Source organism: Nilaparvata lugens, chromosome 4, assembly GCF_014356525.2.
Source record: "Nilaparvata lugens isolate BPH chromosome 4, ASM1435652v1, whole genome shotgun sequence".
In the NCBI taxonomy this organism is placed as follows: Eukaryota; Metazoa; Arthropoda; class Insecta; order Hemiptera; family Delphacidae; genus Nilaparvata; species Nilaparvata lugens.
Window position 1 is genome coordinate 52,914,645 of NC_052507.1, and position 27,736 is coordinate 52,942,380.

The 27,736-nt window shown below is 35.8% G+C and overlaps 1 protein-coding gene across 5 annotated transcripts in view; it reads right to left on the bottom strand.

Moving 5' to 3' along the window:
* Positions 1-27,736, bottom strand: part of LOC111044396 (LIM domain-binding protein 2) — a 122,429-nt gene that overhangs the window by 38,985 nt on the left and 55,708 nt on the right. For 2 of the 5 annotated variants that reach the window (XM_022329539.2, XM_022329537.2), the window contains exon 1: positions 14,761-16,300. The exons of the other annotated variants lie outside the window; for them this stretch is intronic. In XM_022329539.2, the coding sequence (XP_022185231.2) occupies positions 14,761-15,107 (347 nt within the window). In that variant the 5' untranslated portion in view covers positions 15,108-16,300. Of the gene's footprint in view, positions 1-14,760; positions 16,301-27,736 lie in introns of those variants that run through there. 5 annotated transcript variants of the gene reach the window in all.

Consider the following 27,736-nt stretch of genomic DNA (forward strand, 5'->3'; position numbering starts at 1 on the left):
ACTGGGTTTGATTCCCGGGCTGACAAATAATTTTTGTCATCGAATTACCATGTAGCTGTATACCCTGTAGTCAATATTTGCAGTAGCAGAAGTCTTCGGGGTGAATTACAGCATTTAATTTGGATTTTCGTTTAGTAATAATAATGAGAACATCAATGTTATCAATAGACTACTGTACCTCGAATCAAGTAAGTTATTCCTTATTTCTATTAACATCTAAAATTGATAGAGCTTCGAAACAGAAATAACGCTTCTATGCCAATATTTCCATAACACAATAAAATCATATTTGGAAGAATCTTTGCTGAGGTTGAAACTCAAAAGAAACCTAGGCTTGTGCTAGGTAAAACTACAGTTTTAGGTGATCCAGGATGGTCCATCAACATGATACATCATCATCATACCTATCTACATCATCGTATAATATGTATTATTATAATGCACCTACACAATAATATTACTCCTCCAATATTACGTGTAATGCCATAGGGAATTCACAATAGTTACGGGGGGGATGACATGGACTGAAGCTGGGATAGAGGGGGGATTTTCATCCTGAGGGAATAGCTAGCTATGCAGAGTGTGATGAAGAGGAGGTAGGGAGGGTGGTTTGTGTGCAATGGACATGTTGACCCCTAGTGACGTATTCTACCCCCCTCGATATTCTCACTCACACACACGCTCACTCACTCTCTCTCTCTCTCTCTCTCTCTCTCTCTCTCTCTCTGCCACTCAACCCTTGCCACAGCCTAGCATTACTAAGAGAAATGTATATATCATCTATATAGATGTACATAGTGCATGCATCACATCATCACAATGTATGTACGCGCAGAGTGAATGATGGAGGTCAACCGATCATTTATGCATTGCTATTATTAATTATTACGAGTTTTAATGAGCGACAATTAATTATTATGCTAAAAAGTAGTTATAATATAGCTTACATTGTCTGCTTGTATTATTGATGTTATTTGTTCTTTTGTGATTTTGGCTGAGGATGATGTCCTCATAAGCCAAAGAATTGTGCGTATTGGATGACATGGAAAATAAATCGAGAAACTTTTGTTAAGCGATTTTTTGTACAATTGGGGCAGTATTGTCTTCATTTTTTGGTTAAGAATTTCTCTATTACCAGAATTGTAATATCAGTCCAGTCAAATGGTCGTTTTTCAGGAAACAGCCCCGAAAGAATTCTTCTCGACGGTTCTATATGTATTTTGGCGCGCTGAATTCGAATATGAAATTTGCTGACACGCCAGAGGGCGGCTTCACCCCTAAAACCCCCAAAAAACCCAAAAATTTCGGATTTTTTTTAATTTTTCCATTCAATCTCGAGAACTTCGAGTTTTTGGAGAAAAATAATTCTTTTACAAAATTGAGGATAATAAAATTTCCAATAAATTGAGTGGTCGCACAGGATTCTACCATTTTTGGTTCCGGAACTATGAATTTTCAAAAAAGGGATATTTTTAAGGATTTTTCAAAATTATGCAAACCCACTACTTTTACCCTATACAACTTGTATATTTTTCTAGTATAGATAAAAAACCACACATCAAGTGAAAGTACAATTCATTATGAACCGGATTCCTAAGGAATTTTCGAATTTTGTAGTGGGGGGAGGGGAAATACACCCAAAAATATAAAATCATGTCCTTCAGCCAAAATACAAATTTTTCATTATAATACCTTTTAAAGGCCTTCCTAAAAAAATACATATTTTGTTTGAAATCATCTCACGAGGGTTATTTTCTATGATAATCACCTGTTAGAAACATTTAATTTCAGTATTTCCTATAGTGGGGGGGGTGTACGTAACACTTTTAACTTTTGACAGAATGATCAGATCTCCTCGTACTACAGCTCATTCTTCTCAGCTCGTCAAGGCGGTTCAAAATCATGTATCATAACTGAAATTTGAAAAAAAATATTTATGGGAGCAAAAAGAGGAGAGAATTTTCTACAACCTTGACTACTTTCTGAATTTTTTATCTGAAGTGTTTCACAAGATACGCAACTTTGAATATGCGACACTGTGGAAATGATTAATTGATTAACGTATCACACATTTTTCGCATATTCAAAGTTGCGTATCTTGTGAAACACTTCAGATAAAAAATCCAGAAAGTAGTCAAGGTTGTAGAGAATTTTCTCCTCTTTTCGATCCCATAAATCGTTTTTCTAATTTCAATACCGTTCAAAAGTTACAGCCAATTAAAAAAAATGATTATTTTAATTTTCTTATTGTTTCTGCAATTTTACTGTTATTCAAGAGTCTCCAAAACGAGTAAGATACATGATAGAAACTTGCAATTGGTCTCAAATGAAAGAGAATTACATGATCTATAAGCTAAGTTGCCTTAAATCCATCTTGCATGACTGTTTATTATCGAAAAACTGTCGAGACTGTGAAAATGAGTAAAATATCGCGAATTTCTTGATTTTTTGAAACAAACGTATCTTACCTCACGATTATATTTTTACAAATTTACTGAAATTAAATGTTTCTAACGGGTGATTCTCATAGAAAATAAAAATAACCCTCGTGAGATGATTTCAAACGAAATATGTATTTTTTTAGGAAGGCCTTGAAAAGGTATTATAATGAAAAATTTGTATTTTGGCTGAAGGACATGATTTTATATTTTTGGGTGTATTTCCCCTCCCCCACTACTAAATTTGAAAATTCCTAAGGAATCCTGTTCATAATGAATTGTACTTTCACTTGATGTGTGGTTTTTTATCTATACTAGAAAAATATACAAGTTGTATAGGGTAGAAGTGATGGGTTTGCATAATTTTGAAAACCCCTTAAAAATACCCCTTTTTTGAAAATTCGTAGCTCTGGAACCGAAAATGGTAGAATCCTGCGCGATCACTCAATTTATTGGAAATTTTATTATCTTTAATTTTGTAAAGAATGATATTTTTCCAAAAACTCGAAAGTTTTCTAGATTAAATGAAAAATTTAAAAAAAAAGTCCGAGATCTTAGGGGGTTTTGGGGATGAAGCCGCCCTCTGGCATGTCAGCAAATTTCATATTCGAATTCAGCGGGCTAAAATACATATAGAACCGTCGAGAAAAATTCTTTCGGGGATGTTTGCTGAAAAACGACCATTTGACTGGACTAATACTGGTTGGGTGAAAAGTCCGAGAACGGCTTAATATCTCATACACAAAGGTAATTTCATGGTGGGTGAGATTGGGGATCCTACTCAAATTCAAAATACTACTTTACTATGACTTCAAAAATCTGGTCCGCCATATAGAATGCAACTTTATTTTTCTAAATGGGAAGGTTGTCATGCGATACATTATTTTGATACGATATTTCAAGAAAAAATGAATGGTGAAAGCCGCACACCGATATCTTAAACCATCCAGAAGATATTGACATTATTAATCAATACCACTTATGTATTTCATTTCCGATATGAATGATATTGATTAATAATGTGAATATCTTCTGAACGGTTTGAGATAACGATATGCAGTTTTCACCATTCATTTTTTCTTGAAATTTCGTATCGAAATCATGTATCGCATGACCACCTTCCTGTTTAAAAAAATAAAGTTGCATTCAATATGAGGATCCAAGATGGCGGACCAGATTTTTTTGAAGTCATAGTAAAGTGGTATTTTCAATTTGTGTAGGATTCCCAATCGCACCCACCGTCAAATAACCTTTGTATATGAGATATTAAGCCGTTCTCGGTCTTTTCACCCACTCTGTATAAATAAAATCAAGAGCTTTAATGGAATGAGGGGGTTGAATAGCTACTACTGTAATTATAAGCAACTGTAAATGAGAAACACCATTCTTCCAACCATTGGAAGACATAATTAAACGGTCACCTATCCCATCACAAACCAAAGCGCTCGTTACTTGACTAAGGAAGAACTATAGATATCTAGCTCAACAGAAAAATACAAAATACTGCATTTACTAGTAGATTGTTTCCAAAAAAAATAAAAACATTTTCAACAAACAAACGCTTGAATTGATAGAGTTTATGAATTACCTACAAGTAATAGTAGAGAAATGTACTTGAATTTCATCACAGATAGCAGCCAGTCACTTGGCTGAACAAGTTTTTTTTAAATCTATTTGAATATGATGTTTGACTCACGTTATCTCCTCCTCAAAATCATACACACCAACAGTTCAGGATCAGTAACTTACCTGTAAAAAGAGAGACAAAAATTAGTTTCAAAAGTTTTAAAAAGTGGTAACTGGATGTTTTGGACCCGATATGGGTAGGACGAGCGATTTGATAAGATTGGGTTGATTTGAGACACATGCAATTGAAATTTTCTTCTGAATAGATTGTTACACGTAATTATTTTTAAGGTTAGGATTAAGGAATGGATATAAGTACAGGAACTACACAATAAACAGTATTATGGCTTATGGTGCATGTAAGTTATGACCTGAACAATGGCAGAATAAGATGGATGGAGCATATGTTGAGGATGGGAGATGGAAGAGTGGTGAAATGTAAATGGAAGGAGAAAATATATAACAGAAGAAGAAAAGGTCAACCAAGAAATAATAGGTGGACGGAAGATGTGGAACGCGATCTAAGGACGCTTGGAGTTCGTCACTGGAGAAGGCAGGCCGATGATCGAGACAGATGGAGAGGCTATGTGAGGGAGGCCAAGGGTTGTAAAGACCTGTAGAGCTGAGGAGTAAGTAAGTAAGTAAGTTATAACCTTTTGACAAAGTTGCCTGAACTTGAATGGTTCAAGTACATCAGATAGAGTACGAAATGACGGCAACTTTCAACAAAGTCTATTAGAACAAAGACTAGACAATTATTATCAATAATTAATTCAGGAATAAAAGTAATTGATTAGGTAAAACGCAATATCTCAAGTTCAGTGATAGCTGGAGAGTCTGGTTCAAAAGATAAAAAAATAAATATTAATTGATTCAAATAATCAATGTTACACGTACTTGTAAGGTACAAATACTTCGGTTACTACTTGAATGTTATAAAACGAGGAAACCTCTGTAACTGAATTACGTACAGTAAATCGAAAACTATATTTCTAAACTACGATACAGTAATCAAAAACTATCCATCTCAAAAATAACTGTACAAAAGTCATCAATGAATTATATAGGATCGTAAATATGTGTTCAGACTTCAATAAGTTGTGATTTTGGGTGGGTGTAGAGTAAGATAGAAGAGGAGAGGTTAGAGAAGGCAGGGGCAGCTTTAATGGGCCGACAATTAAGAGAAGACAAGAGAAGAAGAGCATCTCAGCCGATTAACAAACGGAAGCTGGCAACTTGTAGTATTAAACAACAATAATTATCACTCAAACAAACTTCTCAACGCCGCTAATTACAACACGACAGCAGAATAATTATTATCAACACCAAAACAGTCTCTCAGATTATTATTCGTCTATCATTTGCAACTGATCTTCTCAGTGTTTGATTATTCATCATAATTCACAGCACTGATAGTCTACTTCTTAGTAGAAGAATGCCAATACCTAATGGAGATTATTCTATCAGTAAACTAGTGTATAATGATAAAAGAATTTCCAGTGGGTATACTTCTAGATAGAATCAATCTAGATAGATTCTTCTATCAGAAGACTAGTGTCTAATGATAAAATAATCTCCAGTAGGTATTGGCATACCTCACTGGTACCTACTGGTACTGGTACCTCAGTAGGTATTGGCGACATTCACTGTCACTACTGATGGTTTATAAATCACCATTCACAACCAATAGCGAGCGGAGTTCCAGTGGCAATTTATGAATGAATTTGACAGATAAATAAGTTAATGTATTAACACGAACACGCAACGTCTAGCCCTAACCCAAATTTTAAAAATATTTTTTCTCCAAGCTAGCAATGTGGGCTTCGTCGTGCAAGACTGTTCTGACAAATAATATCAGATCAATTTTTTTCTGAGATAAAATGCTAATATCGGGGCACCGAGCTTCGCTCGTTATTTTTATTATTTCATTGATAAAAAGAACACAATTCTCTAAAATGATCGTGTTTATATTTCACAGCTGGCTATATGTCATCTTATGAATTTCGGGGATGCGATATTTTGATTCTTCACATACTCACTCGCTCACTCATTTTTTTACTATCCACAGCTGTTTCAGCCAAGGATGAATTATCCTTTTAATGTCGTTCAGCGAGTTTTCCCAAGGATGAGACCTGGTGCAATCGAATTTTTATATCATAAACCTACTATGTTCCAAATTTCGTGGAAATCGTTAGAGCCGTTTTCGAGATCTGTTTCGCGGCGAAACGCGGTAATAGATTTTCATGAAATTTGACAGGTAGGTTCCTTTATATACAAGGTTTTTGGAAATTTTGCATTTCAAGGATAATATAAAAGGAAAAAGGAGCCTCCTTCATACGCCAATATTAGAGTTAAAATCAGACTATAGAATTATTCATCATAAATCAGCTGACAAGTGATTACACAGATGTGTGGAGAAGCCAGTCTATTGCTGTATTTCCATAAGGTCTATAGTTTCAATCAGGTACTTGTGGATGAGAATACTGCGTGAGGTCTACTGTTCACAGAACTACTAGTATAATAGGATTGACATAATTTTGGAAGGGTTTGGTTTCATTAGCCAAGTAAACTGACTGAAGCAGTTAGAAACAAGTTCAAGATAAATTTTATGTATAATGATGATGATGATGATGAAATTCAAATTTCGTAATATTATACTGGATACTCGTAAACTAGACTGTAGGCCTTTACTAGACTATACTAAAAATTATTCTTGTAATTCACTAGGAAAATGATTCTTGTAACTCTAAACTTATAGTTCTTGAGACTGATGTTTTCCCATATTTTTCTCGTTTTGCTCATGCATATTGAGCTTACGGTATTGTAGTTTTGCCAATGTCAATAATATTATACATTCAAAATATTTCATCATCGTATCGCCAATCTACAAGAGAAGAAAAAGAGATTGTGTAGAGAAGAACAAAACCGGCAAAAAAGACTGCAAAACATCAGCTTCTTCTCCTCTCTCTGGTTTTTGCAAGAGAGACTTCTCTCTCCTCTCTCCTCTCTCAACTGCTAAGCTACCACTACTAGCGCACTTTTATCTGTTCGAATCGCTGTCTGCAGCGCGGACTGTACCAAGATAAGGAAGGTACAGTCCACCTCCAACATTATATACATATATACTTTTAGCACCAACTCCTTATACATATATAGTCATGTAGCACCAACTGTATATACATAATATACATGGTCTCGAAGAAGAGAAGCCAAGGCAAGAAGAAGATGAGCAGGGAAAGAAGAGCTCAGCAGAACGAGGAAGGAAAAGATGAGAGTGTTGCACAAGAAAAAGAATGAGGAGAGATGAAGAATGTGAAGGAGAATGATGAGGAGGAGAAATCGAAGGAGGAAAAAAAATGAATGGAGTAACAAGAATATGGGGAAATTTAGGAAAACAAGGGAGAAGAGGAGCTGAGGTGGAAGAGGAGGAGGAGTGGTATGGAAAGCGATAATGTAAAAGGAGGAAGAAGAGAATGACAAGAATAATGGAGAGAAGAAAATGCGGCCAAAGATGTAATAAGATGTAAAACTAGGATAATGAAAAGATGGAAGAAAATATGAAACGTTGAAAGGAAAAGAGAAACAGAGCAAGAAAAAATGGAGGATGATAGGAGGATTCATAAGGAGGAGCAAGAGAAGCAAAATATGAGAGAAAAGGAAGAAAATGAAAAATCTTTGAAGGGTGAGGAGAAGGGGGTAATGAAGGAAGAGGAGGAGGAGGAGTAGGAGGAAGAGGAGGAAGAAGAGTAAGAGGAAGAAAAGAAGGAAGTGGAGGAGGGGGAGAAAAAGAAGAAGATAAGAAGAGAGGGAAAAGCAGAGGAAAGAAAATAGCACAGCAGAAGCAAGAAAAGGAAAAGCATGTAAAAGGTTGGAAGATGAGTAACAATAATAAAAAGATGTACAAAAAGAGCAAGTAGTAAAATAAATTAGAATAAGAAGAAAATGAAAAAGAGGAAGCTCCAGGTCGACCAGCAGCGTAAAGGAAGAAGAGGAGGAAGTGGCAAAAAGGAGAGTAGTAGAAGAAGAAGAATATGAAGAAGAGAGTAAAAAGTAGAGGAGGGTAAGAGTAGGCACTAGAGAAGAGCAACAAGGAGGGAATTGTTGAAATCAATGAACGCTGCTCCGCTACACGTTCAATACGGCAACGTAGCACGAACGAAGGAAAATGGAGGAGAGAATGAAGGAAGAGAGAGTGTGAGGACACGGACCACGATGACAACGACAAAGCAGAGCAGCAAAGGCAAGAGAGAGAGACAGATGTACGAGAGGGACTGTGAGCGCAAGTGAGAGAGCAAAGAGAGTAATGTGTACAGTCTGTGCCAAAAGTAATGACGCTGCTCTCGCTCCCACGACCAACATTATACTACCACAACCACACACAGACACACATACACTAAAGTACAGTACCATCACACACCAAGGTACAGTACTACTCTCTGGTGAGGTGGAGAGAGAGAGAAAGAGAGCAAAATAACGAGAAACATACAATTTACCCCCAAAAACATCAATACCCGAGAGAGAAAGAGAATGGGTCACCCCATTCTCTATAGGGAGACAAAGTTCTAAACCAGAATCTATCAAACTGAAATCATCACAAAATTTCACTAACTACACTAGCTTTGCCGATTGGGAAATTGACTGAAGATTATGGAAAAAATACAAAATTTCTTAATAAAAAATATAATAAAGTTTAATACAAAATTTTCCAACACTAAAAGCTGAGAGACAAATGATAACTACATGTTGTATGGTGTTCAACCATAATGATTCTGTAGAAACTAGCTTCACTATATTCAAAGATGAATAATTTAAATAATTAATACAGTATCAAAATCTCTTAAGAAGATCCTTTTCTTAGTATGCACTATGCAGGTATATTGTACTTTGGTCATCGTTTTGAAGTAATGATATTAATGCAACTTGAAATTACCTATTCAAAATTGTTAAATTTTTTATCAACTCTTATTAGCTTACTTTCTGTATGCATTCGCTATGATAAAACATTCTTATTGAATGAAATAGTTTAACAGATAGGATGACCAATTAGTTCATTCATCTATGAATAAAAAATAATAATACAACGTTAATTACAGTAAGATTTCAAACAATTCACCGCATTACATTGATCCAAAAATAATTTCTACGGAAAATACGCGGAGGGAACAGCAATTCTCTTCAAGACAAACAATACACACATTATAATCATCATAATGATTGACCAGCTACTACGATCTACTAGTTACTATCCACTTATAAATAGGGCTGAAAATATCACGAAATACCAGAGGTCCGGAAGGACTAGTGGTTCAGTTACCAGTCCAAGAGGTATTTCGAGGATCACCAATCGGGTTGATATTGGGGTTGAAAAGAGGCCAATAACTGGCAACACAATTCCCTGAATAACCCAAAAATATAATGAGGAAAACATCAATATTCATGAGATTCATAAAATATTCACCAACATTCATCAATTCGCAAGAAAAAAACAATTGCCACTCTTCCAAGAAAATTGATGGAGTCTAGTCTTTCATTTAGACAGTCTATACATCTAGTTTTTTTTTATTCAAAAGAGATAGGCTGACTTTGCTGACGAGTATGCCTGAATAGACCCATAGTCAGATTCACGTAATAAAGTCAGTGGAATTGTTAGGACTGCATAGTCGGCCACATATCCTTTTCTACCGCTTTCTACAGTGGATAGACGTGATTCAAGCCATCCCACTATATCTGATCAATAGTTGATTACTGTTAATAATTTATCAATTTTATTTCAAATATATTTTATTCACCACGAAAATATATCTTTTCATTATTCAATAATAGTTTTTCATCATTGAAATCAAATAATCTGATAGTTCATTATATTATTTCTTCATAGCCTACAAACGATTTGGCAATGGTGCGGGGAAGGGGAATTATAGAACTATCTGCTTTGTCTAATGACAGACAAGGATAGCAAACCAATGTTAAATCAGATGCTGACTAAAACGCAAATCTCACTTGAAGACTTGTGATGAATTGAGGAAGACATTACGAGAAACGGACCAAGAGTTCTATGTGGGTCCAAACTCTCAAAGCACCAACCTGTTAACAAAGTACTGTTAACAAATAACTCCTGTACACATATAATATATTCTCTAGGAACTACTATCATTCAGAGAACCAAACTCAATTTGTCACCCTTCCAACGAGAGAAACGACCGCACATAGAGTTGTACAGGCTCACATTATTTTCAAAATGGAAATCACGATAACCGCTAGGTCAATCACTACCCCAAATAAAACACAGAGTTAGAGAATGTCTTGTTTACCATATATCCAAAATACCTTAATATAAAATTCAATATTTCTCAAATTTAAATTTCAACGTTGTGTATCATTTTGAATTCAGGAATCAAGATTCATGTCTACAAAAGTAATTCTAGTTACTAATTACTGAAGGAAGGATTTTCTGCAGTCACTGAACAACCGATTTTTTCGTCTTTCTGATATGAGGAAATAAGGAAATTGGTTCATTGATTTTTTGTAGGGTTATTAATTTAATATCGGGACTTAGGGCTACTAACTTCAAGACTTTCAAATCAAGTCATATATTGAAAAAAAAAAACAGAAAGAAGGGTACTAACAAAAAGATATTCGATACAAAAAGGTGCAAGTATATATGAATATAAAGCATTCTTAATACTAAAAGGCTATATATATATATATATATATATTATATATATATATATATAGATATATATATATATACTGTCAGTTCATTAAATAAAATTAAGAGTTCTATTGATATCATTCAATTACATATGATTACCACTAACTGGTAATCACCACTTAATTTCAGAATATTAATGATAAATCAATAAATATGATGTGTTATTATCAATCTATTATATTACGTATCTATTTATAGAAACTAAACTCAAAAGTGGGAAACAAATCGATTCTCTCTCAACCTTGACCGGCAACAAAAACAGAGATATTCTGAACTCCAAAATTCATTCAAAGCAATTAATGAAAGACTCAATTGCACGTGAAACCATCTCACGACGTGGCAACACAATTCACGCAGCGCCAGCTCACTCACTCACTCACTCACTCACCTCTGCTGATTGAAAACCGAACCTCAACCCACCCCGATCCACACCAAAACGCGCGACACTAATAAACGAAGGGTGGTGAAGAAGAAGAAGGAGAGTGATAAGAGTGTGATGTGAAGGAGGAAGGGTGAGGGGGAAGAGGGGACCGGCGCACAATCGTTTTTAAATTTCTTCAACCACCTGTTAGTAGTTGATGTGTGCTCTTGCACTGGCACTGGCTCTGCTCTCAGGCCAAGACGTCTCCATACATTAGCAGCACTAGGCACGTGTCTCGCACGTGTCCGTCACTGTACTGCATTTACCCGCTTCTCATCACTCTGCTCAATACAGTATAGAGATGACGAGAATGTTCCGCACAATACTACATTTAGCGGCTCCTCGTCCCTCTACTAAATAGGTTACAGAACTGCCGAAGAAGCCATAAAAGAAATATTTTTCAAGATTCAAGAGAAGTTCTATTTGAAATATTTTTCAAGATTCAAGAAAAGTTCTATTTGAAATCCCAAATTAGCATTACAATAATGAAAATCTAGCCCAAGAGATACTGTACGGCCTTCAGTTTAAACCAACCGAAACCCAAAACCGATAAAAGCCAAACATGAAATAAAGCCGTTTATTGCCATTATTATCAATGTAGGTCACCATTATTTCAAATCTGCCAACTCAGTTGAAGAGAAAAAAATGTCTACAATCAGCGATAAGAACACACAGTACTACACTACTATCTTCTTATCACACAATTTAATAACCGAAAGAAAAATATTTTCACTTGTAACGTTACAAAAAGACAAAAGAAACACCTTAATTTTTCCAACAGTTTTCAGTGTTTCCATTAAGCAGAAAACAATTATTCACACACTTTCTACAAGGCAAGAAAAAGACGATTCTTCTCTTATCAAATTATGACCTACATAGTACATACAGCTTGTAGGGTAGGAGAGCTACATAGATAGTATGTCGATAAACTAGAAAAATTCCAACAATAGTATTACAGATTGTAAGCTACTACCCATCTCTATTCGGAAGTAATGCGGTTTCGTTAGTATTTGAAGAGATAATTTCAAGGAAAGATAGTTTTTAACAGTAATTGAAAAACTGTATACGATGATTGCAAATTAGCCACGATACTGATTAGCGAAATGCTTTCAATAAATTTTTTATGTGGCAAGGGGTGACACCAATGAGTTAAATCATGATCAATGTTAGTCATTACAATCTATAAAAGCGAAATGGCACTCACTGACTGACTGACTGACTCACTCACTCGCAGAACTAAAAATCTACCGGACCAAAAACGTTCAAATTTGGTAGGTAAGTTCAGTTGGCCCTTTAGAGGCGCACTAAGAAATCTTTTGTCAATATTTTAACTCTAAGGGTTGTTTTTAAGGGTTTAAAGTTCGTCTTTTAGCATGTATGTTCTTCTTCTCCCAATCTCTTAATTATAATTGAAATTTCCATATCATATGTTACTATAGAACTATAATCTAGATAGAGTACCTCTTCGAAACAGTTGTTAACTGGCAACTGAATTGATAATTTTGTCAGGTTGGCATTAAGTTGAGTTGACTTTGTTAGGTTGGCACCAAGTTGAAGATTTAAATGCATTTATCACGGAAAAATTGATTGGGCACTGCTACTTCAATCCTGGGAATATTATATTACTAGCCGTCAGGCTCGCTTCGCTCGCCATATCCGTTTAGTCTGGACCCCCGACCGGATTGTCCTAACATATGATAAAAATGCAGGCGAGCGAAGCGAGCCTGCTGATCTCATTCTCGGACGATCCAGTCGGGGGTCCAGGGAGCGGAGCCCCCTGGCTAGACGGATATGGCAAGCGAAGCGAGCCTGACGGCTAGTACATTTATGTGAGTAAAAACTTTTGCGCCACGAACACGCGCATTTCACTTTTCATCAGCTGATGCTAAGCTTATTATATCTGTATCTTACTGTTTCATCAGCTGATGAAAAGTGAAATGCACATGTTCGTGACACTCAAGTAGATATGCAATTTTTTAATTAATAAACGAGATGGAAATTAGAGCTCAACTAAGGATAAATTTGTAGTCACCCTGTTGTAAGAACTACAAATAAACTTACTGGAAGGCTCAACTGGTTAAATGCACATCTAAAAAAGCAAAAGATTTTAATTTTATAACGTCATTGAATTATGGCGAAACGATAACCACACCCAATATGAGTTAAAATAATTACTTCAAATGAAGAGATTTTTGTTTTAAATAGACAAAAACATGCATCAAGCTAACTAAAATCACTTTTACTCTAGAATTGCTCAAAACTTTCCCTGAAGAAATGTTTCACAACCAGAATTTTCAAAACAAAGCTGAACGCACATGAATGAAGACATTTACCGCTAGCCAGGCCTCCTGCTATTGTATCTTATCTGATTGTACCAGTGTATCGAACCTAGATATCCTTCTATTTGATGTATTCTATTATCACCTAATAGGAATTCCACCACCATGAATGGAGGAGTCTCGTTCATCTATCGTGGAGTATTTTGTTGCAATTCTTGAACAAAGATGACGATTCGCTTGATAACAGTCTTATTAGCTTCAGTTTCAAGCACCTGAAACTTGGAACTGTAGGTCTATTCAACTGTCATCCCTCCCATTCAACACACAAAAAAAGCCAAGGCAAAGAAAGAGGAATAGGATCGTGAATTTCTACCTAAATTCTCACGTTAGGTTCGAGTAAATGGAATATTACTTTTACATGGCTTACATAGTATTAGTATCTATTCTATTTCAGGGTATTTCTCATATCTGGACAGTCTATTCTACTTATCAACTCTATTCCTACTTAGTGTGAAAACATGGTGGGGCAGCGAAGGTACCTTCAAGTCTGAGAGTGTTGAATATAACGCATGTAATTAAATGATGGCGCACCCCGGTGAGGAATAGTGAACCGGTAAGTTTCGTCCCCTTTCAATAAATGCATTACATTCAACACTCAAGCTTGAAGTTGACTTCACCGGTCCACTAGGTTCTCACATTTACAGTATAAACTACAAACCACGACACCCACATAAAACGGTCAAAATGATCAAACGGTCATAAAAACTACTTTAAATCCAGAAGCACATGAATGTTGGCTATTCGCAGATAGTCTCCCTATCTTCTATCATTCTTGCTGTCTATTATTACATACATTATTATACAAAACCCTCCACACCCAGGTTCCACATTCCAAGGATCACTCGTATCAAGCACATAAATGGGAGACAAGCAAGAGGCTCACAGAATCTTATCCCCTTCCCCACAAATTCTCATAAATAATATCTAAATACAAACTGGATCATAATGCCAATTGTAGTAGGCCTAATGATCTTTCTACAATGGATCATGAAATCTACTCTTTATCTTTGTTGCATTTATAGTGAGATTCTCTTCAATCTCTTCAATCTTTCAGCATTCCTTATACATAATATCAATGCTTTCCAATCAAACAATGCTGACAGTTTGAAGTTGATCTCATCATTGCTGATATCGTACTGATTATATTCAACTTTGTCAGTTGAGAATATATTTTTGGCAGATTTTATGAAATTTTTGGTAATAAATAATTTTATGATAATTTACCTGTTGTAATAGGGCGTGCCAAACGGCGAACAGTAGAAGGGGTCGTGATGGGGCGGCGGAGGAGGCGGCCCCGGAGGCCCTCCTGGTCCCCCAGGCACCGGGCACCCGAAAGGGGGCCCCGGCGGAACCGGTCCTGGTCCCCCCAAGCCAGCTGGCACCCCTGGTCCCCCCACTGGGCCACCACTGTCCTGCACCAACAGGGGCGACTGGCGACTGCTGTTCCTCACCGGCATGGAGGCGGCGGCTGACTTCCACAGGGCCCCCAAGGCACCCCCTACTCCACCCACTCCACCCCCGCCCACGCCCCCGCCTAGCTCCACTGGCGGATCCACGGCACGCACGCACATAGTAACATGCCACTAACAAACCCCAATCCTATTGTCGATACACACAAACATCCTTTACTTCAAAATCAACACTTATCACTCAACTAGCTCTATTCTCACTTACAATATACAGTCACTGTTTTTAAAAACAACACTCCTGAATAGAATACTCCATTCCAAACATATTGTAGCTGTACCAGCCTAAATTTCACTCTTCTAGCTACAAACAATAATCTTTACACTAGCAATTTCGACGATTTGCAGTCATTATAATCAAGAAAATGCAGTCAGTATCCGATATTTTGTACTTCAATCAGGTTGTAGCATCAATCTAAATTCCCTCCAAATTTTCAATTGAACTTTTGACAGCACTCATATTGAAAAGAATGTAGTTATAAAGTTATTCATGAAACTCTTACTACAGTAACTTGTGTGTCAAGTAGAAATGAAGTTCATCTACCGCTACTGAATCCAGTTTTACATGCTTTACATGAAAGGAACACAACTCCGCGCATACTATCACTGGCAATAAACAGTTCAATATAATTCTCCACCTATTAGCAATCTGTATTTCATTGATAAATCAAATACAGATTGATTTGATTTGTATTTTATCATACACACATAACTGTGTGTATGATAAATACACTACTGTTATAGATCAAACTCTACTATGAGAACAGTGCTTGATTTTGCAGATGAAACTCTTTATAATTCTATAACAGAGTTCTATATCATCTCAAACGATAGTACATTGCACAACCACGCTAGGAGCATGTAGCATCCCCAAAAAAGGACGGTATAATATTTTCAACAGTATACACAACTTCTAGACACTTTTGAATTGTACAACTTTGGAAACTTTCGATTCACTTGATTGTCTCCTCTAAAGTCTCTCTACAAATATTTACAACTGTCCACTGTCAGAGATTCTCTTGTCTCTTTTATACACTTAGAGCTTTAAATCCATTTATATAATAGTTCCAAATACACTTGTCGCCTCTTTCCGCTTCTAACTTCACTTGCCTCCTCCAATACTCTCCAAAACAAGAGATAACTCTAACAGTATAACACACACAACTAAATATTTGTTTAGCAAGACCAGTACACACTGTACATCAACCCTAAATCCACACTGTATTACTGTACTCAACGATAACCGGGAGCAGAGCAGTAGAGCTGTACAAGCTTCGCGGTCCACGTGAAGAGTGAACCAACTTCAACTCAACCCAACACAGCACCGAACAGAGCGGTGCAGTGCAGTGGAGAGAGAGACAGAAGAACAAGAGAGCAACATCAACAACACTGAGGGTGGGGAGCAAGGGGTCGGGAGGGGGTGGTTCACGGAGCAGTGCTGCCAACCTGAGCGCAACGATCGATACCGTTGCCAGCAGAAGATAGAAAACTATGCAGCTAACCTCACCACCAAACCATACCATGCTTCTCTCTAGATAACAATTCCAATAGTTTTTCAAGAAATTGACTGAAATTAGATTGTCTAGCAAAAACGAGCTTTTCAAATAATAAGAAGAGAAAATAATTAATAGTTATAGATAAGTAATTACCACATCTCAATACTACCACAATAATCACCTTCAACTACTGTTTCTACTTCCACTTAAGAAAGTGGAATAATTAATTATAAATAATAAATTATTGCCAATTTTTATAAATAATATCAGCAGAGTTGAATCAAACATTTAAAGTGACGAAGATTTCTGACCATGCTTGACTCAAGACACCAATTCAACTGTTTGAATCAAGTTTTGGTTACATAAAAAGTTTCCTCAATAAGAGAAAAACTATGCTTATAATAAAATCAATCTTCTGAATTTTATTAATGGCAGCTAACCATAACTCATCATGCTTGCCCCACGATAATATTCATATGCTTCGAATGTGGTTATTATAAAAAAACAAATTCCCACAATAAGTGAAAAATTATTCTTTCTTACAATATTTAAAATGGTTCAGTTTTAGTGTATTTTATGATATGGCTTGAATTTTAATTATGGTTTTTGAGTGAATTAATGGGAATCTGTGCATGTAATGGGTGCTAACTGTCTTTCCATGCAAACCAAAAATTGCACCAATTCAATGCAATTTTTATCCAAAACAATGGAGTCAGAGAAGAGATATTGTAATATTCAAATCCACTGTCTGAAATACGGTTCAGACAGAGCGTTGTTGATTGAAATACAGCTAAATATGTGGAATAGTGGAGAGGCAAATATGCACAGACGTATGAACTTTCATACTGTATTTAAATTATACTCCTATATTACGGAGCTTCAAACAAAAGATTTGAAACATAGCCTAAATTAAAAAAAAGGCTGGACACATATGAAAATGTGGGTCAATGAGACTTGTATTTACAAAAACAGGAAAGCTAAAAAAGAACAAAAATTTCAATTCTATAACAAATTTAAAAACAAATAATGTACACATGAGTCAGTGACTTGTACGTACTGTGTAGGTGATGATGAAGAAGTGAAAAATAACACTAGTTGAATAACAAATTTGTGACGGAAATCGTTAGGTTGGCCAACCTGACTAGGCAGTGCGCTCTCCCACACTGATAATAAAAGTGCCGGCCTTTTTATCAGTACAACCATGCATGCTACTCACGCCGGGCCTTCTCTTATCAATATTACTCTTTCACTCCCACTCACTCACTCTCTCTCTCTCTCACTCGAACACACTCGCTCACTCATTCTTCGTTTCTGTCTTTCTCTCTGCAACACCAAAAATTCTCTATCCACCCTCATCTAGTCTCAAGAAACTGTAATGCACCTGGCTTAACTCTCTCGCACATTCAAAAGCTATATTACTCATATATTTTTGATTTTCATCATCCAGAGACACAGACGTAAACACTAATGAGGGAATCAATAAGGTTGAGCAGACCTTACATCATCTAAATAATCAGAAATGACCAAGACTACTGCTAGACATAAGCACAAATAGACTAAATGCCTAGTGCTTGTTGCAAACGTCCATCATACACCATTAGTTGCAAAATAAGGCTAGGCTATACTAATCTAGACCAACTAACTCATCTCCATGACCTGTCAATCAATATTAGGTTAAGCTCAAGTCTAGCCTAGTCTGGCACTAGCTATTTTGGTGTGCACTTACTGCACTTCATATGTGACACAATATTACGACATGACTCATAATATGGTGTATGGGTATAAGACCCACCAACAAGCAAATCTGTTGAACCATAATGTGACACACGCACGTGCCTAATAACATTCAAAACATTCATCAAAATAAAGTTGCTGACAGAAGTCTAATGTGAAATTTGTAACGATCAGGGGAATCCGTTCATCTACGCCAATTTCAAACATAACAATAATTGAATTTTAAGATGGTGACCTAAGTAGATTGGTATGAGTTATTACGCCTTCGAAACAAACATAAGAGAAACCAGAAACATACATTCCAATTGAAAATTGACAATTTTTTATTAGGTAGAGTGGTCTACTCCAAACATTTCTAAATCTATACGTCATCATACTGATTTTATATCAGCCGGCAGAAACCTCACTACATCAATTATCACTGAAAAGAATTACAGGCAAACCAACAGAAGAAGAACAATAAGATAACCAACGCATTGAAGAAGAAGGGCAAGAAAAAGGTCATAAAAACATAGAAAAATGTGGAAGAGATTATAGACTAGAGAGAGAAAAGAAGACGAAGAGGAAGAAGGAAAAGAAACAGAAATACAAGGAAGAGGAGTAGACGAAGATCTAAGCTGAGCTGAAGAAAGCAAAGTTTATTACAGAGTGCAGTGAAGGCAGGATAAGTAATAAAAATAGCAATATAATGTTAACGACTTGACCAAGGTCGTTGACTATCCACTCCCTCTGTCATTCTCTCTCTATCACTCACCCCTCTCTCTCAGTCTCTCTCTCCACCCTCTGTTTTACTATCCCTCGTACTTCAAAATTGAACAAAATTACCGGCATTTGGTCTCTACTCCTGTTTTAAAGAAATTTCATCAGAAATTTTCTAAACAATTCAGTATACAGCATCAAGAAGTATATTTCCGAGAAATTACTAAATTGCCCAACTAAAGATATGGATGATGATTTTCATTATTATTATAATTAATCGGGAATCACGTCAAAGCCCAATAAATTTTGATATCCACACCTACAGTCGAAAACGTTTTGAGGCGAAACACATCTGAATCATTTGAAAGAGTGCACCTTAGAGAACAATGCTAGATAGAACTGTGAACAGTACTACAAAGCAAATTGTAGCTATCAGAAGCAATTTCTGATGGAGTGGGAAGCTCATCAAGCTCAGGATGAAGTAGGAGAAAGAAGCTATAAACAAGTAGCTGAAGGAGAAGCTCAAGTTTACTTGATTCATTACTTCATACTATAGAACGCTTGAATGATTACTTATTATTTATTCAATGAGCTTGAAGCTTTCTCATCATTTTTTTATAGAAAGGTAACCTACTACTGCAGTTAATTGAATCAAAACAATTGAACATTCCCATAAAAATGAATCATAATTTTATAATGGATATTTATATACAGTTTTAAGAAGTAGACATGTATATTTGATGTGTCATAATTGTTGTTGAATTCTCATTACGATGAAGAAAAGATAAATCTAGCCAAACAGGTTCAGGCGCTGGATAGGCAACACGCCGCGTCAGCTCAACAATATGCTTTCATCTATCAACCAAATAGATAATATTGGAATATAAACCGTAGTAGAATAATACAATAGTTTTTTAATATAAAGATTTATCAACCATAATAGAATGAAACGTAGTTTGATAAAACGATCATGATAGAATAAACAATCAATTTCCGATTAATTATCGCTCAATCGCAGAAATGATTATGGTACCTTTGCTCATATACGTCTCAAAGAGACATAAATACGTAAATTACAAACAAAAACTTGAATACAAACAAAGAACATGAAGTTGTATACATAGTTCTCCAAGATATTTTAATTAATCACAGCCATGTTGGTAAACTTCTAACAACCCCAATCAAAAATACCTGTATGAAACAAAAATCCCACTGAATTATGAAGAAAAAAATGTTCTACAGGGAAATGACAAATATATAAAAAAGTTTAATCCACACTGGAAAATCAGACAGACAGCTCTAAAAATTCAAACCGCATGGGAAAATCAGGCACACTGCTCACTGCTCTAAAAAGTTGTCAGACATGTCAGAGCAAGTGAGCTGACCAGGCGAGATTACCAATATTACTAATCGACACAACAGGAATCAACGCTCGAAATTATCACAAAACCAAGCAAATTCTCTGCGGGTTTCAGTGGATAGGTGGGATGTTCAAAATTGAGATTGAGGGAGTGTAGGAGGAGGAAGAAGAGGATGAAGAGGTAGAGGAGGAATATTAAAAATTCCAGTGAACGGATGCCATATACAAAACAAAAGAAGAAAACAAAATGACAGGTGCATGTAGAGAATTGCAACATTCGAAAAACAACAGACCTCAGAATGTAATAGTGCCTGACAGGTCGGTTGCAAATTAAAATATCCGCAAAGTTTCAAAATAATTTATAGGTGCCAAATCATTCAGGGCTGCTGATCCACGCGCAAAAATCAAACAAATTGCCACTGTTTAGGCCACAAGGGAAATTCCACAAATAATACTCTCCTAGCTTGACAACTCACTCTTGGTTTTGTTCCATCTCTTCACTGATCAACATTTTTCATTATCAAGTTATTAGCCACAAACGGATTGATTAATAGGTTCAAAAATGCCAATCAGTGGGCGCAGAAAATGGTTGATTGAGATAAAAATTCCAGGCGGACAAGCCACACAGACACACAAATCAGGATAGCTCAGTTTTTATTTCCAACTGACTCAGTGGAATCACAATAATTAATGTATTTAATTTCAATTTGTCAAGCTCAAATATAACATGAAACAAACATTGATGTGATTTCTACGACTCATTTAACATAGAATATTTATGTTGGAAACTGTAACAGACTAATCTACAGTGTAAAAATAATAAAAATCTGGTGTGGTACACTCACACAACTTTCCTTGCTCATTGAACTGTAATCCTCATTCTTAAACGAGAATAATTTAGGGGAATAACATAATGATGATTGCCGGCAACATTATGAAACTATGATCAGACTACTGTATAAGAGAATAATATATAATTATTGTTTTCAGAGTACTTTTTCCTTTGTGTAAATTGGATGTTGAAATTCGATGATTTTTTAAAAGTCGTCAAAACAGCTGTTCTACAGATGAAATATCTCGACTATGATTGTGTTCTTTTTATAAACTGCTCTACCTACTATAGTGAGGTCCACGTTATAATGACAGTGTAGGAAGATAGGAAAAAAGGGTTGCCAGATCTCAGCCTTGCCACCCAAACAGCTGATACTGGTATATCTGATGAATTTAACTGTTCATTATTGTTGAAAATAGTTAATCATATTTTATTTGTCAAGACAATATATTTTTAAAGATGTGATAATAAATTCTCATGATTGAGATTAAAAATTTTGTCAATCAGTTGAATTTCTACATTGTTGATAAACGATGTGGCAGCATCGCAATGCATGAAAGAGATAGCGCCATCTGCTTTGTTGAACGATAGACAAGGATAGCAACATCATTGCAAATCACACACTGCCATTATAACGTGAACCTCACTTTACCTCATGCACGAGAAGGACAAAAGACTCATGTCAGTTTACAAAGTCAATTTCTCAAGGATGGGGTGGACCCCATTAATTTCCCAGGAAATAGACTCATTCCAGTTGATGGAGCTGATAAGGGTATGAATTTGAAATTAATCAGTCAAGTCATTTTTGAGAAAATCGAGAAAAACATGGTTTTTTAGTAACCATCCTCCATTTTACTCAAGAATATTACGGAGCTTCTGCAATTTTCCAAAAAATGAGACTCATGTCAGTTAATAGGGCTTATAAATAGCTATCCATGGTATAAATTTAAAGAAAATCGTTAGAGCCGTTTTCGAGAAAACCGTGAAAAACATGATTTTTTAGTAATTATCCGCCATTTTTCTCAAGAATATTACGGAGCTCCTGCAATTTTCCCAGAAATGAGACTCATGTCAGTTAATAGGGCTTATAAATAGCTACCCATGGTATAAATTTGAAGAAAATCGTTAGAGCCGTTTTCGATAAAACCGTGAAAAACATGGTTTTTTAGTAATTATCCGCCATTTTTTCCGCCATCTTGAATTGAATTTTATTGAATTTCTTATTGTCGGGTCCTCACGGTATAAGGACCTTAAGTTTAAAATTTCAAGGCAATCGGTTAATTAGGAATATAGTTATCGTGTTCACAGACATACACACATACACACACACAGACCAACACCCAAAAATCATGTTTTTTGACTCAGGTGACCTTGAAACGTATAGAAAACTTGAAATTGGGGTACCTTAATTTTTTTGGAAAGCAATACTTTTCTTACCTATGGTAGTAGGGCAAGGAAAGTAAAAACAATAAAAAATGGTGTACAAGTCGGTTAGAGCGTAGTTTAACACACTGTGGAACCCAGGTTCAAATCTCGTTCCGACCAGATTGTTTTTGCAGATGCTACTAATAATTATTGTTTCACCTCATTCTAATAATATATCATTATAAAATTATTATTATGACTATATAGAATAATTAAATTGAATCATATTATTATTAAATTGATTTATCAAATTAAGTGGATAAATTATTTAAAAAAATCTTTAATATCAATACATAAATAACTATTATTATCTATGTTACAGATAACTCAACTATTTTAGTTGTGGACAATTTTTATAATCATAAAAATTAATCAACTAATAAATCAACAACTATTTTAGTTGTAGACAATATTTAATATCATAAACATTTCTTTAATCTCCAACTTCTTTTATTCATAACTATCAGTTATTATTTTAGTTATTTTTAACTGAATTTTCAGTTTATCAGGTACAATAATTATTGTATTGTATGCAATACCTATCTACATTTCTAATGGACATTCTGAACTAGTTGAAAAATGTAACTTCACCCCAAGCAATGATGTATATAATGGTACTAAATTCCCTTTGAAATGCTCTTTGGACGACCATCGGGTGAACTTGATATCTACGTCTTTTAATCTTTCGTTTAAGATAATAAGCTGCAATTAAACAATCTGTAAAGGCGTCCATTATGTGAGCCAGAAAAACTTATGTATGGTCAGGATGGTGCATGCGCACTGACGTTCGGTCGACTGAATGTGTAAAACTGATTCATCGATGCGTACGGTCAGGATGGTGCATACGCACTGACGGTCGGTCGAGCTCTGTAACCGGCCTAACAGTAAATTATGATTCAACTGAATGAACTAGAACAGGTGATATCAGATACTTGTGGATGAGAAAACTGCGTGAGGTCTACTGTTCACAGAACTACTAGTATATTCAATTGTTCAGTCCAATAATTACACTTTCAATGTGGAGACTTTCTAATTTTGTTAGGTGCAAGTTTTCATAGTCAACCATTTTTTTGAAAGGGGATTTTCACAATTGCTCAACAATCTACAAAGAAGTCGTAAGACACATCAAGACGCATGCGTCTAGTAAAACGTAAACAAACTCGACACCATGTGAAGGGAGGTTTTCTTTGGAAGAGGGAAGTTTCCTCCCTGAACGCAGGTTGGCCAACCTGAGTCGCACATACATTTACAAACGCTGATGACACATTGACGCACATCCACGCCCACACGCCTCTCCTATCAAGAGACCTCAGCCGACCAACTCAGCAAAAACTATTCTACAGCTTCAACTTCCTACTTTCCCTCCAAAACTTACACTTGCTCAATTTGGACACTGCTGTCGATTAGTGAAGGAACTCATGCCAACTTAAAAATAAAAAGAATTTCTTTCAACATGGTTATATACGGATAAATAATTTGTGAGTATTCCAGGAATGATCCAAGCAGAAATAATTCGATAACTCAAGCCCTTCTAATGAATTTTCCTACAGTTACCTTGAAAAGTGACCATTCCTGCACTGATTACAGAACGCAAAGAATCACTTTTCCGCTCTAGTGCGCAAAGTATTACTTTGCGTACTCTTAATACTTTGCGTATTATCTTGCAGCCATCCCAATCAGCTGTTCACATTGTTGGCGTGTATTTTGAATGCGAATTTGTTCTATCTATATTTCTTCTGATTTTAAATAAATAAAGATGATAACTCATTAAATTATACATTTTGAATATTATTAATCATTATTTCAAATAATATTTTTTTCATTAATAAATTATACATTTTGAATATTATTAATTATTCATTATTTCGAATAATATTTTTTTCATTCATGAATTGATTGCTTGAAAATTATTTAGAAATTACGATTTACTCATAATTATTCAAATTTTCCGATTAACTGGATTAATTTAATTTTTAATTTGGATAAATGATCGATTATTAATTTTCAATTGGATTATCAAGTTTAAAATAAATTAAAGTTGTTATTAATAACAAAATTATACAGACAAACATTTGATGGATTTCAGCCATCATTTTACCCATAATCAACCATTTCTCATATTCAATGGTATCTGTAGGAAAAAATTAATGTGAAATACGGGCGCAAAGTTCCTCGCTGCACTCAAGAAACCATTCGCCTACGGCTCGTGCGTAAACGTTTCTTTCGGTGCAGCAAACTGTCACTTTGCGCACTAGTTGCACAAATAACTATTCTGCACTACTCGCAAGAAAAAAAACAAACGGTTATAAAGGGATATCAAGTATTAACACTTAATGAAAACTGCAGTTAAGACAATAAATAAAAGGCTGAAGTCAACAAGTCGCTCATTTACTAAAAACCTATAATGAAAAGCGAATGTTGAAGACGTTTTACGGAAGGTGGTTGACTCAACAGTTACCGTACCACCTATGAAATGATGAATTTTTGAGGCCAGATCCACAAAATGGAAGAGTTGTGTTGCAAAATCACTTCCCAGTGATACCTCCATTCCCCCCACTCCTCCACTTCCAACTCCTACATTCCTCCACTCACAATGAATCTTCCATTCATTCATTCATGTTCATATTCATTTTATTATCATTTCCAGCCAAAAACCAAACTAATAACTATTTTCTAGATCATAGATTATTCAACCATTGATTAATATAACATTATTTAACGATAGATGACAATAGAATTTATATTATAGTGAGGTCCACGTTATAATGTCAGTAGAGAAAGACAGGAGAACAACGTTGCCGAACTTCTGTCTTATCAATGCCTTCTATGGAAGGTAACTGATACCGGTTTATTGATATATTAACTGTTCATTCTCGTTTAAAATAATTATATTTTTCAATGGTTTCATAATTAATTTTCATAATCAAGATTAACTATTTTGTTAATTTATTATATTTCTACATTGCCAAAAAACAATCTGGCAACAGTGCGAAGCGAGAAAGAGATAGCGCTATCTGCTTTGTTGCACGATAGACAAGGATAGCAACACTATTGACAATCGTACACTGCCATTATAACGTGGACCTCACTATAGTCAAAGTGATTTGCTAGGTAAAAATTGAAGAAAGATTTATACGCCTGATCACATTAACAACATTATTTTTGAAACTTGAACGACTTGCATAATACATTCAACAAAACTTGTATGTTCACCACTATTAATTGGTCTTAAGTTGAAAGTTCATCTATGACCGAGTTTGTCTCCGATATGAACCCAGTTGTACAGTGAGAAACCATGGAGAGAACAGAAGCCAAGGGGTTTATACCCTACAGGAGCATAGAAGCATAGATAGTGGTGAGGACACAGGGTGGGGATAATATACGAGCGACACTGGGGTATATCCCCGGGCAAGGCACTAAGTCATGGAGGATACATACTGACACCGAGTTATGGGGAAGTGGGGGGAGGGGGTTCAGAGCAACTCCGAGACCAACTGATAAGGGACCCTAGAACCCCTTCCCCCAATGATTATAATGCACGACGACCTACAGAGTGTCCCGCAAGGATCGTTTCCATAACTCTGCTACTAGGTCCACTTGGCGGGAGGGGGGGGGGATCGTGTGTCCAAGGGACCTCCTTGCTTATTACACTAGAGCTGGACTCTCTCCATCATTCTCTCTCTCTCACTCTCTTTTGTCCACTCTATTGCTGATATAGCATTATCGAGTACCCAAACTGAACTAAACAACTGATTCTCACACACCATGATACAATCGGATCACTATTAAAAGCATAATGTTTTGAATCTGCCAATACACTCAATGAACGCGTATTTTGTACTGTAGAACCTTTCAGTGAAATATAGTTCTATTGAGAAATTGTTACAATTTGTATCATAGTAATCAACTGAAATTTAATAAGGAGCTAATTAGCAATGAAATTTACCTGACTTCCAAAATTCCAAAAAGCGTGAATTGCCAAGAAGACCTTTTCATTTTGATAATAAACAAATCGAAAAACTTTAATATCAACAATAGAAAGTTTTTTTAGCCTTTGCACAGCCTTAATAAAAGGGCAGACAGTTTACGAAACATTAAGTACATCTGAAATTAATATGACAACTCAGACATGTTAATAATTACAACCTTCATTTGACACAATCCTACCACCCAAACTTACAGCAAACATGACTACAATTTTGAACAAGACTTGAATACATGGGCGCGTTCACACACACGCAACGCAACATGCCGTAAATCAGGCCGGGACTGCAGACGGCCGGGACAACACACGTCACGCATAAATCACGCCGCTCAAATGCAAACCCAGTGTGCTTGCTAGCTTGCTGCTAAGGTCAGCTAGCTCAGTCACCCAGCCAAAGCCACACGCACCTAAATCACTCACTAACCGGTGGCTTGGAACCTACCTAGAATGGGCAGACAAATTTGTAAGCCTCGAAAAGATGGGTGAAACAGGGAGGAGCAGGTAAACGATTCGAATGGAGTGAGCTGACAAAGTTATGAGAAGTAACTCAAAAATTCAATTTCAAAGGATCTTACAAATGAATAATCATAATAACTGTTTCCACACCCGATTTGGTGCCGACATGACATCCAAATCGACTAATTGGACGATCAGCTAGTTGCCGTTGTACAAACAACGATTTTGTGATGACACGACACCCCGAATGTACACCTATTGGCCAACTTGTCGGAGTCCTCCGATTTGCTAATCGAAGGACATTTTTGACTGTTGAGTGTGAAAACATCCTTCAACTAAAGCTTCAATCCCTTCCCGAAGGGTCGGAAACGACCGAAACTATTAGCCTGATAGTATCTCATCATCAAAATCCCTTTATGACGCATGCGCCATAAGCCTATAAATATTTGAAATAATATTCTGGATTGAAAAATGACCTAAGTGCGTGCGCAAGTTAGGCAAGATTTGATTGAAAACAATCAGTAATTTTCACTCGAATAGAAAATTACCATTATTAGGTGTTTGATTGAGTTGTTTGAACAAGATCACAAACATGATAATAATGTAATGATTTCACCTTGAAAACCACGGTTTGGATTGCAATAGATAAATATCGACTGGAGTAGACACTAAATCTGCGTTTACACTGTGTAACTTTGTTATATGTAACTTTTGTTAGAAAAATAAGTTATAAAACTTTTGTTGTAC